The sequence below is a fragment of the Stegostoma tigrinum genome, chromosome X (assembly GCF_030684315.1).
Source record: "Stegostoma tigrinum isolate sSteTig4 chromosome X, sSteTig4.hap1, whole genome shotgun sequence".
NCBI classification, from domain to species: Eukaryota; Metazoa; Chordata; class Chondrichthyes; order Orectolobiformes; family Stegostomatidae; genus Stegostoma; species Stegostoma tigrinum.
The window spans coordinates 17,002,909-17,020,804 of NC_081404.1; the positions used below are offsets into that span (position 1 = coordinate 17,002,909).

Genomic DNA, 17,896 nt, shown 5'->3' on the forward strand with positions numbered 1-17,896 from the left:
CCCTTAAGGCAGGTCAAATGATATGTCATATGTCATGGTTCCACAACTTGTGGTTGCTGATACATTATCTTTAAGCAGAATACGTCTTAAGCTTTGGGTCAACATTGAACAGCAGGTTCTCAGTTTTCTACAGATATGTAACAATTTGTTACATATGTCCAAAATGATCAGAGGTATAGATAGAGTAGGCAGCCAGAGACTTTTTCCTCGGGTGGAGGTAGCTATTACGAGGGGGAATAGTTTTAAAGTGAGTGCAGGTAGATATAGGGGAGATGTCAGAGGTAGGTTCTTCACTCAGAGTGGTAGGGGCGTGGAATGCATTGCCGGAGAGGGTAGTGGAGTCGGCTTCATTAGGGGCATTTAAGCAGCTGTTATCTAGGCATATGGATGATAGTATAATGTAGGGGTGGAGGCTAGATAGACCTGAGGTTTAGGGTAAAAGTTTGGCACAACATCGTGGGCTGAAGGGCCTGTACATGCTATACTGTTCTATGTTCTATATTTCTTACTTGATCTATTTTCCCATCATTCTGACCTCTAATGCTAAGCTTTAGCTACATTCTACATCTAATTGCTCTTGACACTTCAATTATTCTTCCACAATGATATACAATGCCTTGCACTACTTCAGTAGATATGTGCTCATAAAGTCCTGGAACTTCAAATGATTATTTTGGATAAAAATCAACTTGTACTATTCTACTAGTGTACAATATTTGGCTTTGCAAGTAAGAGTATGAAAAAAAGCCTAGAACGTAGCAGTTGATCTAGAAAACCGGTCTCCTATGGTCATGGTGAAACTGAGCATTATGATTATCAGTGATTCACTGACAATCACAATGCTCAGTTTCACCTCACACTCCAGTAACGACATAACTTTAAAGGAGAAGGAAACGAAAAAGGCATTGGACCAATTTCAAATACAAATTCCTGGAAACTAGAGTGACTGCAAGACACCACTTGAACCCTGTGACAATCAACTACATTAAAAAAAATTGATCAACTTCCTCTATTTGAATGCTCCCAGAAAATGCACAGTCCTTCAGATTGACTGCTATTTTCATCCTCTTCCTCAATTCTCTGCATCAGGAGGAACCTGCCTCTCTGCTTTCTCAATGCATCCAGTAATGAGACTTAGAGTCTCACCTGAAAACACTATTTCATTGTTCCTTGTATTTATGCATCCATGATTCTTGTTAGTGCTACCTTCTGCAATCAGATCTGCTAAAAGTGCTTTAGTCCTGAGTCTGTCAGTCTTGAACCCGTTAATGTATTATTGACTACATCTAATATCTGGGCTAGGTCAAAATTTGTCAATCACCGTGTCCTTTATTCCTCAGATCACCACAAAATATTCCAATCATTTTGCCAAAGCAAGTGACCGTTGCGCAGAACATCCACCCCTCACCCCCGACACACAGTCAAGGCAGAAGACAGCTGGTTTCTCCCTCTTCAAGAATCAAACATCAGTTTGAACCAGTAGCCTGACCATCATGTAATCCTGCCATGCCATTTGAACGCTCGTACAAATCCCTGGATTCCAAAACTGAATTCATCCATCTTTCATACCACCTGTTAAAGTCCATAATGTATTTCTTCATGGAATCTGTGATCCAAAAATCTGTCAATTTGTCCAGGCCTCATAGACATCCAGTAAAGCAAACTTTTTAAAAATTTTACCTGAGAACTCTAAATACAAGGCCCAAACCTACAACTCTCTCCAACTAACAAGCATCAAGCTCACAACAGATATAGTTCTTTTACTTGTGGTAGGTGGTGATAAGGTCAAGGTCATATCTTTATTCCTCACTGGTTAGGATATAATTGATATCCATTTCATTCTTCCATTGGTCAAATAGTTCAAACGCCCAGTATATGATTGGGTTATCTGACAATTTTACACCTTTTCTCCCATCGCCCAGAAGTCCACTCGGTGAAGGATATAACTGGAACCAAACTTCTGGAAGTTATGCATTTAAGATCACAACTAAGCTCCTCCTAATCCAACACCATGGTATAAGACTAAGTCTATGTTTATTTGTGCACTTCTATTTTAAAAACAACCTGCCCAGACTTGTTATGACATCTCTGGGGAAAATGGGACTTGACCGTAGATCTCCTGACTGAGAGGTAGACCACCAAACTACAAAACCCTCTGGGCTGAATCTTATCTTTTTTGGCAAAGTGTCAGTTTTGTCAAGTTTAACTGAGCATTTCTTTCCGTGGACGCTGGATGAGTTTTTTGTAGAAAATAGGATGGTAGTCGGCCATCCAGCCATTCGAACCTGTCAACACCACATTTGCGGCTGATTGATCAACTCAATACCTTGTTTCCACTTTCTCCCCATACCCTTCGATCCCTCTAGCCCTAAAACCTATGGCTAACTCCTCCTTGAAAGCATTCAATATTTTGGGCTCAAATGCTTTTTGTGGCATATATTTCCACAGGCTCACCACACTTTCATATCGAGTCGCTCACATGTGGAATGAATTGCTGCCGGATTTGGTATATGCAGCTACAGTTACAATATGTAAAAGACATTCGGATAAGAACATTAGGAAAGGTTTGGAGCAATATAGGCCAAATGCAGGCAAGTGAAACTAGTTTAGTTTGGGAACATGGTCGGTGTGGACTAGCGGTGTCCCACAAGGATCGGTGCTGGGTCCACTGCTTTTTGTCATTTATATAAATGATTTGGATGTGAACATAGGGAGGTATGGTTGGTTGGTTGGTTTGCTGATTACACCTACAATTTTGGTGTCATGGACAGCAAAGAAGGTTACCTCACAGTACAACAGGATCTTGATCAGATGGGACAGTTGGACGAAAGGGTCTGTTTCTATGCTGGGTGACTGACTGATTACATCCTACCAAATCTGCCTCATTAACTACCTATCCCATTCCTATGGTGCACCTCTCATCCAATCTTAGCATCATTCTATCACTCATCATACCCAGGACAACTTGCCACTCCCAGGAGACCCCAGAATAGACAGGCATATCTGGCAACAGTGTCATCTTCTAAAAGATCATGGCACACCCAGACAAGCAAAAAGAGTCAAGAGCTACCTGAAGAATATTAAAAATTTTGTAAAGAGAATTGGTTCCAATACCAATCTTTGCAGGAGCCCACTAATAATGCTCAAGTAACAACAATAATCATACTGGTTAGGAGTTTGCCACAAATTTGTATTTCCAACCCAAGGCCAATTCCATAGGACTTTATCTTATTGAGCAACCTATTGGAATAGTTTGTAAAGAGCTCTCATCTATTTAGTGACCTCTTCTGAAGGAAAACCACAATCATAACAAACATTTTAGTATATCTTTGGAAGCAGAGAAAACTCTGAATCAACCCATCCCTGTCCAGAAAATCATGCAGTATATTTTTAGTCATTCCTTCTGGCAACTTGCCGATAATCAGTAAAGTTAATGTTAACGGGCCTGGGATTTCCCCAGTCTTGACTTGTTACCCTTACTGAATTTTGGTATGAGGCCGCTCTCTAGTCCATGGGGAAAAAGTAACCCTGATCCCACGTCAGCTGTTAAATAAACAAGTCAGAGGCTTACCAAGTAGCTGGGTAAATGCCACCAGCCCAATCTATTTTAACAATTCCATTCATTCAGGTTTACAACAAGCCCCCTTTACACATGGCTCATGTTAACCACAGTTTAGATTATTCTCAGCTGGGACAGTGGTACAATTATAGATGTTTTACAACCAATAAGCTATCTCAAAGTGCTTTACAGTTAATGAAGTGCTTTAAAAGTGGGGTCACTTGCAATTGGAGAAACATCATGCCACATTACCTGGTTATTGTCACATTGCTGTATGCAATCAGTGTTTGCTGAACAGCAAATATTGATTATGACACCTGAATCCCAGCACAGCAGATAGTGCAATTTGAATTCAATAATTAAAAGAGCCTGAAATTAAATGCTGAAAAGATGACCATGAAACCATTATCACTAAAACCTTCCACACAATTCTTTTAAAAGGAAGGAAATATCCTTACTTAGCCAGGTCTATGTGACTCCAGACCCACAGCAAAGCAGTTGACTCTTAAGTGCCCTCTGAACCTGTTCCAGTGTAACTACAGCACTGGAATCCACCCAACTGTATGAAAAACTGCCCAAGTATGCCAAAAAGCAGAACAAATATTTCTTGGCTATCAGTAAAGGCAATTGAAAGGGTCATCAATAGTGCTATCAAACAGCACTTGCTTCAACATAAACTGCTCATTGTGTAGTTATTTCAACATGTCAGAGGCCAGTATCATGACACCAATTTACATATGCACAGTACATGGGCTCCAAACAGCCAGCTCAGAATCTCCTGCTTATATTTGTCAGCCAGGGGTCACTGATTGAACAAGGTTAACAGCCCAATCAAGGATGTCATACTCAGAGATCCAACTGGGCTGATTCCAATCAATACACACAATTTGGATTTCATCAGGGCCACTGTGACCTCATTCCAGCCTTGACTTTGCAACAAACAATTCACCTCCCGACTCCCCAACACTACTCCACCTGCAAATTCTCCTCCAAGCCATCTTGTCTGGAAACACTATTCCTTCAGTGTTACTGGGTCAAAATCCTGGAGCTCTAACAGCATTGTAGGTGTACCTACACACAATGGACTACAGTGACTCAAGAAGGCAATTCACTAGTACCTTCTCAAATGCAACCAAGGATAGGCAATAGATATTATCCCAGTCATTAATGCACATACCCTGCAAACAGGGTTTTTTAAAGAATGCTGCTATGCTCTTCCTTAAAATAAGAGCATTGAATCTTCTACATCTACCCAATAGGGTAGATAGCATAAAATCCCATCTGAAAAATGACACTTTTAACAGTGTAGCACCGTCTCCATACTGCCTTGGAGAATGTGCTCAAGTGGAGCCTCAGAGGTAACCACAGCTACAAAGCAAGGTGGGCTGGAGATACATAAACCCGGTAACCATATGCTTAAAAACGCACTTTAAACGTACGACACACTAACACTGTTCATACTTTCCCAATGCCTTAACAGGTCTCTTTATAGAGCTGTCAAAGAGGCGATTAAACTGTTCACATGATCAGAACAGCTCTATCCCGCCCCTCACGCGAGATCTGAGTCCGAATTCCATGTTCATTATCTGCGCTGCGTTTCTCTCCATAAGAACTTGTCCTGACGTCATGTTGTCTCGTTTACTTAAAGATCATCAGGCCAAGCAAAACGAACGCAAAGAAATACAAGGTGAGTCCAGACATTATTGTTCTCACCACCGGAGCTTAGCTTCCCTTTAACCGCCAGAGCCTGAGAGACCATTTACTCGCTCGACTGTGCAGAACCTGCGCATAGCCTGAGAGCAAGGCCCAAATCTCCATGGTGACGGACCCACCCTCCTGTTGATTGGCCCTGAGAAACGGGATGTCTGCCCCCAAGTTGGAGCGTAACTCTAAACCCGCTTTTGTGATTGGTACATGGAGCTGTCAATAATAGTGCAAGCTGAGGTTTTCAACTTTTTTCTATTTTAGCTATACAAGCACAATAAATAAAACTGTTGTCGAACAGTTAGTGTAAGTGAAAAATTATACTCGATGCAATTTACCTGCAATCATGAGTAATATTCGCCTCATCTATGTCAAGCCATAAACTGGAATTTAATCAATTACAATGTAATTGTGTGCAAGTTAAAGAATTTTCCCAAAATGCCACCATTAAAATTCTCTCACCATTCTGTATTGACAGCTCTTCAAAGTTGTCGTGAGCATGTACTTGATGGGGTTTATATGATAATGAGTTATGTTTCTAAACCAACGATGAACATTTTGGATTCGGTATCACTTGTCTGTGTTTAAGGGCCAAAAAACGAGTGCGTTTTGCTTTTCTTTATCTAAGGTTTTAAAGGTGTCTTACCATTAATTATTTTATCAATGCTTTTACTGTGTTGTCACTATGATATATACAAACAGGACATCTAACTTGCAGATGTTATTGGAGTCATAAACAATAAATGGCCAGTTAATAAAACAAAGAAAATGGATGCTTGAAAACTGAAACCAAAACAGAAATTGCTGGAAAAACTCAGCAGGTGCAGCAGCATCTGTGGAGAGAAAAGAGTTAAGAGAAAGCTGTTGGGGCCAATTTGTTAGATATATTCAATAGGATACCTTGCAGCTAAGGGTATCAAGGACTACGAGAGAGAGAGCAGGAGTGGGATACTGAAATTGCACGATTGGCTATGACCTCATTGAATAGTGGTGCAGGCTTGAAGGACTGAATGGCCTATTCCAGCACCTATTTTCTGTATTCTTTTTTTAAAATGTTTCGGGTCTAGTGACCCTTCTTTAGAACTGATGGTAGTTAGGAAACGCTGGCATATATGCTGAAGTCAAGATTTTAAAGTGGGTGGGGGTAAAGGAGCAAGAAATAGGTGGAGCTGGAGACCAGAGGGAGAGAAGAATGGTTAGACAGACAAGGGGATTTGTAACTTTTAAGCTGGGGGAAAAGAAGAGCTGCTAATGAAGACCAGTTAATGTATTTCTCGTGGTGAAGGAGGCACGTTGGCTAGCACACTGGAGGAATACCTATTCCTTAAAGTTTTGTATGACAGCCTCAGCAAACAGATAAGAAAAAAAAATCTGTATTGTTCCTTTCAATATCCCATTGTGTTTTGTTGGATATGTTTGAGCTGTGCTCACTGTCTTGTAGGTAAGTGCTGTATTCAGCAAACATCAAGCGAAATGCACTGAGATAAATAGTTAATATCTTTAACGTGGAGTTGGTTGAGTGATTAGTGTTGGGTGAGTTGATGAGGAGAAGACCTCTGCACTTTGGTGCAGTGTTGTGGGATATTTAACATCCGTCCAACAGTGCAGATGGCATCACACTTTCTGTCTCAGCTGAAAAGCAGCACCTCTGGCAATGTTCCACTCTGTACAACACTGAAGTAGATGCCTGGATTAAATGTTAAAGTCCTGAAATGGGATCTTAACTTGTGGCACTATTATTTGGAGGTCAGCATGTTGTTAACAAGTCAGGTTTACATGGCTTGGTATAATCTATCATTCAAATTCGTACAAAGAACTGCAGCGAAGCAAAAGTGGGGATATTTGCCACCATTTTCACAATGTTCAGTACCATTCGTGACTCCTCAGATAGTGAAGCAGTCCATGTTCAAGTGCAACAAGATCCGGGCAATATGTAAGCTACAGCTGATTAGTGGCAAGTAATATTCACGCCAGACAAATACCAGGCAATGACCTCTCCAATAAAATTAGCCACCACCCCTCGATATTCAATGGTACTACCATCACTGAATCCCTCATTATCAACATCTTACGAGTTAGCATTGACCAGAAACTCAACTGGTCAACAACACTCCTGTCCCACAAGTGAATTAAAATAAAAAATTCCTAGTCTGCCTGTCATCAGCTCTCAGCAGAAGGAAGAAGGATGCCAAGGTAAAGTTTGAGTAGCAGAGTATGTCAATGTGATCCTGGGGTTGGGAGTTTCTTCATATCACACCATAGAAACAACGCTGGACACCGTATTACATTTAATATTATGAGAATATCAATACAAATCCACAACATCTCAGAATTTCTCGAAGAAGATGTAACTTTTCCCTCAATCCTCAGCCACGTTGAGTAAACCAGCATTATAATACTAGAGAGGTCCATGTCCTGCTGTATTTTTAATATAACTGATGCCTATATATTTTTTTAAATTCATTCACGAGATGAGGGTGTCACTGGCTAGGCAGCATTTATTGCCCATCCCAAATTGCCCATATTTCAGTGGCAGCAGACCCTTCAGTTCAACATTGCAGTGGGTTTGGAATCACATGGAGGCTAGACCAGGGAAGGATGGCAGTTTCCTTTACCAGATGGGTATTTTCCACCAACAATCGGCAATGGATTTATGGTCATCATTTAAACTCTTAATTCAAGATATTTATTGAATTCAGATTCCACTATCAGCCATGGCAGGATTCGAATCCAGGCCCCCAGAACATTATCTGGGTTTCTAGATGAACAGTCGAGTGATAATACCACTAGGCGATGGCCTCCCCCGCATTGGTTTTAAGTTGTTAGTTTTCTACGTACTATATTAATGCTTTTTAAGCTGCTGCTCAGTTTTTACTGGCCTACTAAGTTGATTATGCCGGTTTTGCCTGCTAATTTTATCTGAAGGCTCAGATGGCTGTTATAAACCACTTGAGTGACTGACTTATGTGACAAAATTACTCTCTGTCATTAATGAGCAAGATGTTTGAATATTAAGACTGAAGGATTCCTGCTCACTCCAGGCTGAAGCCAAGTAATTCTGACTCTGAATCATTAAATCCCCCAAGTACAGATAGAGACCATTCAGCCCATCAAGTCCACATCGACCCTCTGGAGCTTCCCACCCTCTTTACCCCCATCATCCCATCTAGCCTGCAAACTATGGAGCATTTTCCCGTAGCCAATCCACCTAACTTATACATCTTTGGACTGTGGAAGGAAACCAGAGCACCGGAGGAAACCCACGCAGAAATGGGGAGGATGTACAAACTCCACACAGACAGTCACCCGAGGGTGGAATCGAACCCAAGCTCCTGGTGCTGTGAGACAGCTGTGCTAATTTCTGAGCCACCATGTTACCCTGATTACATCCTCTCCCACAACTGTCTTATTTTGTGTATATGTGATATGTCATGTCCAATACTTGTTTTGACCTTCAGATGTTTATAGCACAGAAGGAGGAACTTAGAAACATACAGCGCGGAAACAGACTCTTCAGTCCAAATCGTCCATGCCAACCAGGTTTCCCAAATTAAACCAGTCCCATTTGACTGTGTTTGGCCTATATCCGTGTAAAGCTTTCCTTTTCATGGTACCTGTCTAAATGTCTTTTAAATGTTGTAACTGTATCTGCATCTACCACTACCTTTGGCAATTCATTACACATATGTACCACCCTCTTTGTGGAAAATGTTGCCCCCTCCAGTCCCTTTTTAAATTTTTCTCCTCTCACCTTAAAATTATACCCTCAAGTTTTGAATTCCCCTACCCTAGGGAAAAGACCTTTGCTATTCACCTCATTTATGCTCTTCCTTGAAGCAATCCAAAACTAATCTCACTCCTCTCATATGCCCTTGCTCTATATCTTTCTCTGATTGAGATTATGCAATGGTTTTTGCCTAAACTGCTACCAGTGGCAAAGCATATCATATTCTAACAACTTTCTGCAAAGAAATTTCCTTGCTTCTCTCTCTTAAAATGAACATTTTAAATTGACGACTCCTCTAGACTAATTCACCTCAGAACTGTCTGAATATATTTTTCTAAATACTCTGAAATCTCATTTATGGAGCCATAGAGTCACTGTACAGTATGGAAACAGACTCTTCACTTCGACCCATCCATGCTGACCAGATATCCCAAATTGACCTAGTCCCATTTGCTAGCATTCGGCCCATAACTGCCTCAATCCTTTGAATTCATGTGCACGTCCAGATGCCTTTTAAATGTTGTTATTGTACCAGCTGCTTTCCTCTGGCAGCTCGTTCCATACGTGCAGCACCGTCTGTGTGGAAAATGTTGCCCCTTGGGTCTCTCATATCTTTCCCCAGTCACCTTAAAGCTTTTTTGTTCTGATGAAGGGTCTAAGCCCGAAACATTAGCTTTTGTGCTCCTAAGATGCTGCCTGGCCTGCTGTGTTCACCCAGCTCTACAATTTGTCATCTCTTAAACCTATGCCCTCTAGGTTTGGACTCCTCTACCCTGGGGAAAAAGACCTTGGCTATTCACCCTATCCATGCTCACTTATAGAGTCGTAGAGCTATACAGCATGGAATCAGACTCTTTGGTCCAACTTGTCCATGTTGACCAAATATTCTATATAAACCTAGTCCCATTTACCAGCACTTAGCCCATATCCCTCTAACCCCTTCCTGTTCATGTACCCATCCAGATGCCTTTTAAATGTTGTAACTGTACCAGCCTCCACCACTTCCTCTGGCAGTTCAGTCCATACACACACCACCCTCTGTGTGAAAAATTTGCCCCTCAAGTTCCTTTTTTTCCTCTCTCGCCTTGAAACTACGCCCTCTTGTTTTAGACACCTTTACCTCAACGAAAGGACTATGTCTATTCACCCTCATCATGACCAGCCCCAAGTCGTGGTCCACATAGGCACCAACGACATAGGTAGAAAGAGGGAGAGGGATGTCAGGCAGGATTTGAGGGAGCTAGGGTGGAAGCCGAGAGCTAGAACAAACAGAGTGGTTATCTCTGGGTTGTTACCCGTACCACGTGATAGCGAGGCAAAGAACAGGGAGAGATTTCAGCTGAACACTTGGCTGCAGGGATGGTGCAGGAGGGAGGGCTTCAGGTACATGGACAATTGGGGCTCATTCTGGGGAAGGTGGGACCTCTACAAACAGGACGGTCTCCACTTGAACCAGAGGGGCACTAATATCCTGGGTGGGAAATTCGCTAGTGCTATTCGAGTGGATTCAAACTAGCTCAGAAGGGGGATGGGAAACTGAGGTGTAGTCCTAGTACACAGGAAGATGAGCGTAGGGAGGACATGGTCAGGACCTCACTGTCACAGGAGTGTGCTGGCAGACAGCAAGCTGGATTGAAGTGTGGCTACTTTAATGCCAGGAGTCTCCGGAATAAGGTAGGTGAGCTTGCAGCTTGGATAGGTACCTGGGACTTCGATGTTGTGGCCATTTCAGAGACATGGATAGAGCAGGGTCAGGAATGGATGTTGCAGGTTCCAGGGTTTAGATCTTTCGTTAAGGTCAGGGAAGGTGGTAAAAGAGGGGGAGGTGTGGCTTTGTTGGTCAAGGGCAGTATAACGGCGGCTGAAAGAACTTTTGACGAGGACTCGTCTGCTGAGGTTGCCGAGGATGGTTAATCGACCGAGTCAGTATGGGTGGAAGTTAGGAACAGCAAGGGAGCAGTCACCTCACTGGGGGTTTTCTACAGACCCCCAAATAGCAGTTGGGAGATCGAAGAATTCATAGGCCGGCAGATTGTTGAAAAGTGCAAACGTGACAGGGCTGTTGTTATGGGTGACTTCAACTTTCCCAACATAGATTGGAACCTCCTCAGTGCAGATGGTTTGGATGGAGCCTTTTTTGCCAGGTGTGTTCAGGAGAGTTTCCTTACCCAGTATGTGGACAGGCCGACGAGGGGGGGGCGGGGGGGGATGCCATTTTGGATTTGGTGCTCGGCAATGAGCCAGGACAGGTGTCCGATCTCGTGGTGGCAGAACACTTTGGCGACACTGACCACAACAGCCTCACATTTACCATAGCCATGGAAAGGGAAAGGAGCAGTTACCAGGGGAAGATATTTAATTGGGGTAAAGGAAACTATGACACTATTGGACAGGAGTTGGGAAGTATAGATTGGGAGCAATTGTTCCACAGAAAGGGCACAGCAGACATGTGGAGGCTGTTTAAGGAGCAGTTGTTGCGAGTGATGTATAAATTTGTTCCTCTGAGACAGGTAAGAAGGGGTAAGATTAAGGAGCCTTGTATGACGGCTACAGAGGTGCTTCTTGTCAAAAAGAAAAAGGTAGCGTACGTAAGGTGGAGGAAGCAAGGGTCTAGTACAGCTTTAGAGGATTACAGGCTTGCTCAGAAGGAGCCCAAAAGTAGACTGAGGAGGGCCAGGAGGGGGCGCGAAAAAGGCTTGGCAGGAAGGATTAGGGAGAACCCGAAGGCATTTTACTCTTACGTGAGGAATATGAGAATGATCAGGGAGAAGGTAGGACCAATCAGGGATAGCGAAGGGAACTTGTGCGTGGAGTCTGAGCAAATAGGGGAAGCCCTAAATGAGTTTTTTGCTTCGGTTTTCACCAAGGAAAGGGACCTTGTTGTGAATGAGAACTTTGAGGAGCAGGAAAACAGGCTTGAACAGATCAAGATTGAGGAAGTTGATGTGCTGGAAATTTTGGCAAACATTAAGATTGATAAATCCCCAGGGCTAGACCAGAGTTATCCTCGGTTGCTCCGGGAAGCGAGAAAGGAGTTTGCTAAGCTGCTGGTGAAGATCTTTGCTTCCTCACTCTCCACGGGAGTTGTACCAGAAGATTGGAGGGAGGCAAATGTTGTTCCTCTTTTCAAGAAAGGGAATAGGGAAATCCCTGGAAATTACAGACCAGTCAGTCTTACGTCTGTGGTCAGCAAGGTTTTGGAAAGAATTCTGAGGGATAGGATTTATGACTATTTGGGAAAGCATAGCATGATTAAAGGGAGTCGGCATGGCTTTGTGAGGGGCAGGTCATGCCTTACAAATCTTATTGAGTTCTTTGAGGAGGTCACGAGACAGGTTGATGAGGGTCGAGCAGTGGATGTGGTGTACATGGACTTCAGCAAGGCATTTGATAAGGTTCCCCACAGCAGGCTCATTCATAAAGTCAGGAGGTATGGGATACAGGGTGATTTGGCTGTCTGGATTCAGAATTGGTTGGCTGACAGGAGGCAGAGAGTGGTTGTAGATGGTAAGTATTCTGCCTGGAGGTCAGTACTGCGTGGTGTCCCACAGAGCTCTGTTCTTGGGCCTCTGCTCTTTGTAGTTTTTATAAATGACTTGGATGAGGAGGTTGAGGGGTGGGTTAGTATGTTTGCTGATGACACAAAGGTTGGAGGTGCCGTTGATAGTATCGAGGGCTATTGCAGGCTTCAGCGAGACATTGATAGAATGCAGAGCTGGGCTGAAATGGCAGATGGAGTTCAACCTGGATAAATGCGAAGTGATGCATTTTGGAAGGTCGAACTTAAATGCTGAATATAGGATTAAAGGCAGGATTCTCGACAGTGTGGAGGAACAGCGGGATCTTGGTGTTCAAGTGCATAGCTCCCTCCAAGTTGCCACCCAAGTGGATAAGGTTGTTAAGAAAGCATATGGTGTTTTGGCTTTCGTTATCGGGGGTTCGAGTTTAAGAGCCGCGAGGTTATGCTGCAGCTCTACAAAACCCTGGTGAGACCACACTGGAATATTGTGTCCAGATCTGGTCGCCCTATTATAGGAAAGATGTGGAGGCTTTGGAGAGGGTGCAAAGGAGGTTTACCAGGATGCTGCCTGTACTGGAGGGCTTGTCTTACGAGGAGAGGTTGACTGAGCTCGGACTTTTCTCTCTGGAGAGAAGAAGGAAGAGAGGTGACCTGATCGAGGTGTACAAGGTAATGAGAGGCATAGATAGAGTCGATAGCCAGAGACTTTTCCCCAGGGCAGGATTGACTGTCGCGAGGGATCACAGTTTTAAGGTGTTAGGAGGAAGGTACAGAGGAGACGTCAGAGGGAGGTTCTTCACCCAGAGAGTTGTGAGCGCATGGAATACTTTGCCAGTGGTAGTTGTGGAAGCGGAGTCATTAGTGACATTTAAGCGACTGCTGGACATGCACATGGACAGCAGTGAATTGAGGGGAATGTAGGTAAGGTTATTTTACTTTTGGATTAGGATTATTCCACGGCACAACATCGTGGGCCGAAGGGCCTGTACTGTGCTGTACTTTTCTATGTTCTATGTTCTATGTCTTCATGATCTTATAAGCCTCTATAAGGTCAACCCTCAGCCTCCAATGCACCAGGGAAAACAGCCCCAGCCTGTTCAGCCCCTCTCTATAGTTCAAACCCTCTAACGCTGGCTACATCCTCATGGATCTTTTCTGAACCCTTTCAAGTTTCACAACATTCTTCCTATAGCAGGGAGACCAGAATTGCACAGAATACTCCAAACGTGGCCTAACCAATGTCCTGTACAGCTACAACATGACCTCCCAACTCCTATACTCAATGCAGTGGCCAATAAAGGCAAGCATACTAAATGCCCTTGCTGTCCTGTCTATCTGCGCTCCACTTATGGAACCTGCACTCCAAGGCCTCTTTGTTCAGCAACATTCCACAGGACCTTACCATTAAGTGTATATGTTCTGATTTGCCTTTTCAAAATGCAACACCTCACATGTATCTAAATTGAAGTCTGTCTGCCAATCCTTTGCCCCATTGGCCCATCTGATCAAAATCCCATTGTACATCTTCGCTGTCCACTACTTCACTGAACCATACCTCCTATGATCACATCCAAATATGATGACAAGCAGTGGACCTAGCAGTTATCCTTTTTTCTGTTATACTCTATTCCCGTATTTCTGAAGCCCCAAATGCTCTTAGTTTCTTTTTATTTATACTCAGACTTGCAAGGAATTATCATTTTTTTCCTAGATTAACTCTACCAACACTTTTCAGCATCTTTCCATTTGAATGCATACTCCAAACCCTTGCAACTCGATCATATTTACCTGAAGTATTTCAATCCTCCATGCTTTTTATCAACAACACCATTTGATGTTTTGAGTGTAAGCCCCAAATGCAAACTATGTACAAAGTCATCCAACACTGGAGGACTTCTTTTTTGCCTTTATTCGTTCACGGGATGAGGCTGTCACTGGCCTGGCAGCATTTATTGTCCAGAGGTCATTAGGAGTCAACCACGTTGCTGTAGATCTGAAGTCGCATGTCAGCCAGACCAGGTAAGGATGGCAGTTTCCTTCCCTAAAGGGCATTAGTGAACCAGATGGGTTTTTCCAACAGTTGACAAAAGATTCACAGTCATCATTTGACTCTTAATTCCAGGTATTTATTAATTCAAATTCCACCATCTGCCATGGTGGGCTTCAAACCCAGGTCCCCAGAACGTTATCTGTCTCTGGGTTAACAGTCCAGCGATAATACCACTAGGTCATCACTTCCCCACTTGCAACCTTTCTCCACTTAAAACAACTTCCTTTTAACTGGAACCCTTTGTTTCATGTCAGTCTACCAACTTCCTCTCAAATATTTCCTGCCTGGGCCTACACATGATGTTGACATACCACTGTAACATGTTGTGCCAAGGTCTCTGCATTCCCTCAATTCTTGCCTCTTGCGCATCCCTGATTTTAATTGCTCCACACTTGACAGCTGTCCTTTTCATTGTCTCTGTCCTAAATGATAAAATTCCCATCGTAAACCCCGCTGTCCTTCTTCACAATTTTCCTCAAAATGTACAAACGTACCAGTCAAGACTCGACCCTCAATAGGACTGGTCCCTCAAGCATGCTCTACTATTCAATAACATCACGGGTGATCTGATTGTGACCTTAACCCCACATTCCCACGTACCCCTGATAACCTTTCACTCCATTGTTAGTCAAGAATCTGTCTACTTCTGCATTAAAAATATTCAATGACCCAGGTTCCTCCACTCTCTGGCAAAGAGTTCCACAGACCCGTAACCAGCTGAAGAAAAAGAGATTTCCTCATCTCCATCTTAAATGGGAGAAGTCTTATTTTTAAACAGTACTCCCTAGTTCTAACCTCACACAAGCGAAAACCTCCTTTCAGCATTTATAACGCAGTGTGGAGCTGGAGGAACACAGCAGGCCAGGCAGCATCAGAGGAGCAGGAAAGCTGACGTTTCAGGTCAGGACTTTCTTACTGTCTCTTTCAGCATTTACCCTGTCGAGCCCATTCGGGATCTTGTGTAGTTCAGTTAAGTCATCTCTGACTCTTCTAAATTCCAAAGGCTACTGGCCCAACATTTCCTCATAAAACATTCCCTGCACCCTAGAAATCAGTCAAGTAAGCATTCTCTAAACTATTTCTAACCTTTCTCAAATAAGGATACAAAAACTGTACAGTATATTCCTGAGATCACATCTGAAGTAGTGGAGTCAACAGCACAGATGCGGCCCTTTGGCCCATCATGTTTGTGCTGACCCATTTAAACTTATCCCACTTTTCTGTGCAACTATAACAAAACATCCCTGCTTTTATATTCCATTTCCCTTTGCAATAAACAATAATGTTCAATTTTAAAGTAAAATACTGCAATGCTGGAAATATTAAGTAAAAGCAGCAAGTGCTCGAGAAACTCAGCAGGTCTGGCGTCATCCATAGAGAGAGAGAGACTGACAGATAGACAGACAGTTAATGTTCTGAGTCCAGAATGTCTCTTGAAGATGCTGCCAGACCACTGAGTTTCTGCACCCTTTCTGTTTACATTCCACCATTCTATTTGCCTTTCATTGCAGACTAACATTTTGTGATTTATGGACTAGGACACACATCTTTCAGTACCTCAGAGTTACAGAGTGATAGAGCATGGAAACAATGCGTCTACCACTTCCTCTGGCAGTTCATTCCATATACGAACCAACCCCGTGTGAAAAAGTTGCCCCTCAGGTCCCTTTAAATCTTTCTCCTCTCACCTTAAAAATATGCCCTCTAGCTTTGAACCCTCCCCATCCCCCGGGAAAAGACCTTTTGCTATTTACCTTATCTATGCCCTTCATGATCTTATAAACCTCAATAAGATTACCCCTCAACCTCCTATGCTCCAGCAAAAAGTCCCAGCCTGTCCTTATAACTCAAACCCTCCAGTTTTGGCAACATCCTGGTAAATCTTTTCTGTATCCTCTCCAATTTAATAATATCCTTCCTATTGCAGGGTGACCAGAACTGTATATAGTACTCCAAAAGTGGCCCCACCAGCATCCTGGACAACCTCAGTCCCCCTCAATATTATCAGAGATAATGGGAACTGCAGATGCTGGAGAATTCCAAGATAATAAAATGTGAGGCTGGATGAACACAGCAGGCCAAGCAGCATCTCAGGAGCACAAAAGCTGACGTTTCGGGCCTAGACCCTTCATCAGAGAGGGGGATGGGGAGAGGGAACTGGAATAAATAGGGAGAGGGGGGGAGGCGGACCGAAGATGGAGAGTAAAGAAGATAGGTGGAGAGAGTATAGGTGGGGAGGTAGGGAGGGGATAGGTCAGTCCAGGGAAGACGGACAGGTCAAGGAGGTGGGATGAGGTTAGTGGGTAGCTGGGGGTGCGGCTTGGGGTGGGAGGAAGGGATGGGTGAGAGGAAGAACCGGTTAGGGAGGCAGAGACAGGTTGGACTGGTTTTGGGATGCAGTGGGTGGGGGGGGGAAGAGCTGGACCGTTTTGCAGAACACCTCCGCTCAGTTCGCCACAAACAACTGCACCTCCCAGTCGCAAACCATTTCCACTCCCCCTCCCATTCTCTAGATGACATGTCCATCATGGGCCTCCTGCACTGCCACAATGATGCCACCCGAAGGTTGCAGGAGCAGCAACTCATATTCCGCCTGGGAACCCTGCAGCCATATGGTATCAATGTGGACTTCACCAGTTTCAAAATCTCCCCTTCCCCTACTGCATCCCTAAACCAGCCCAGTTCGTCCCCTCCCCCCACTGCACCACACAACCAGCCCAGCTCTTCCCCCCCCCCACCCACTGCATCCCAAAACCAGTCCAACCTGTCTCTGCCTCCCTAACCGGTTCTTCCTCTCACCCATCCCTTCCTCCCACCCCAAGCCGCACCCCCATCTACCTACTAACCTCATCCCACCTCCTTGACCTGTCCGTCTTCCCTGGACTGACCTATCCCCTCCCTACCTCTCCACCTACACTCTCTCCACCTATCTTCTTTACTCTCCATCTTCGGTCTGCCTCCCCCTCTTTCCCTATTTATTCCAGTTCCCTCTCCCCATCCCCCTCTCTGATGAAGGGTCTAGGCCCGAAACGAGAGCTTTTGTGCTCCTGAGATGCTGCTTGGCCTGCTGTGTTCATCCAGCCTCACATTTTATTATCCCCCTCAATATTGTTGCTTTTAAAGTTTTCTTGTCAAAATGGACAAGTTGGCATTTTCCAACATTATCAGCCATCTTCCAACCTTTTGCCCAGTCACTTAAACTATCTACATCCCTTTATAGACTCCTTGCATACTCTGCGACTTGCCTTCCTACCTATCTTTGTCATTAAATTTAGCTGACATACGTTGGGTCCCTTCAGTCAGATCAGTGGAGTAAATTGTAAATAGTTGTTGAGG

The 17,896-nt window shown here is 43.8% G+C and overlaps 1 protein-coding gene across 1 annotated transcript in view; it reads left to right on the plus strand.

Moving 5' to 3' along the window:
* The first annotated feature begins 5,102 nt into the window (after positions 1–5,102).
* Positions 5,103–17,896, plus strand: part of bloc1s1 (biogenesis of lysosomal organelles complex-1, subunit 1) — a 103,846-nt gene continuing 91,052 nt past the window's right edge. Inside the window, exon 1 of the mRNA XM_048523266.2 lies at positions 5,103–5,246. Coding sequence (XP_048379223.2) covers positions 5,135–5,246 — 112 coding nt within the window. The 5' untranslated portion in view covers positions 5,103–5,134. The remainder of the gene's footprint in view (positions 5,247–17,896) is intronic.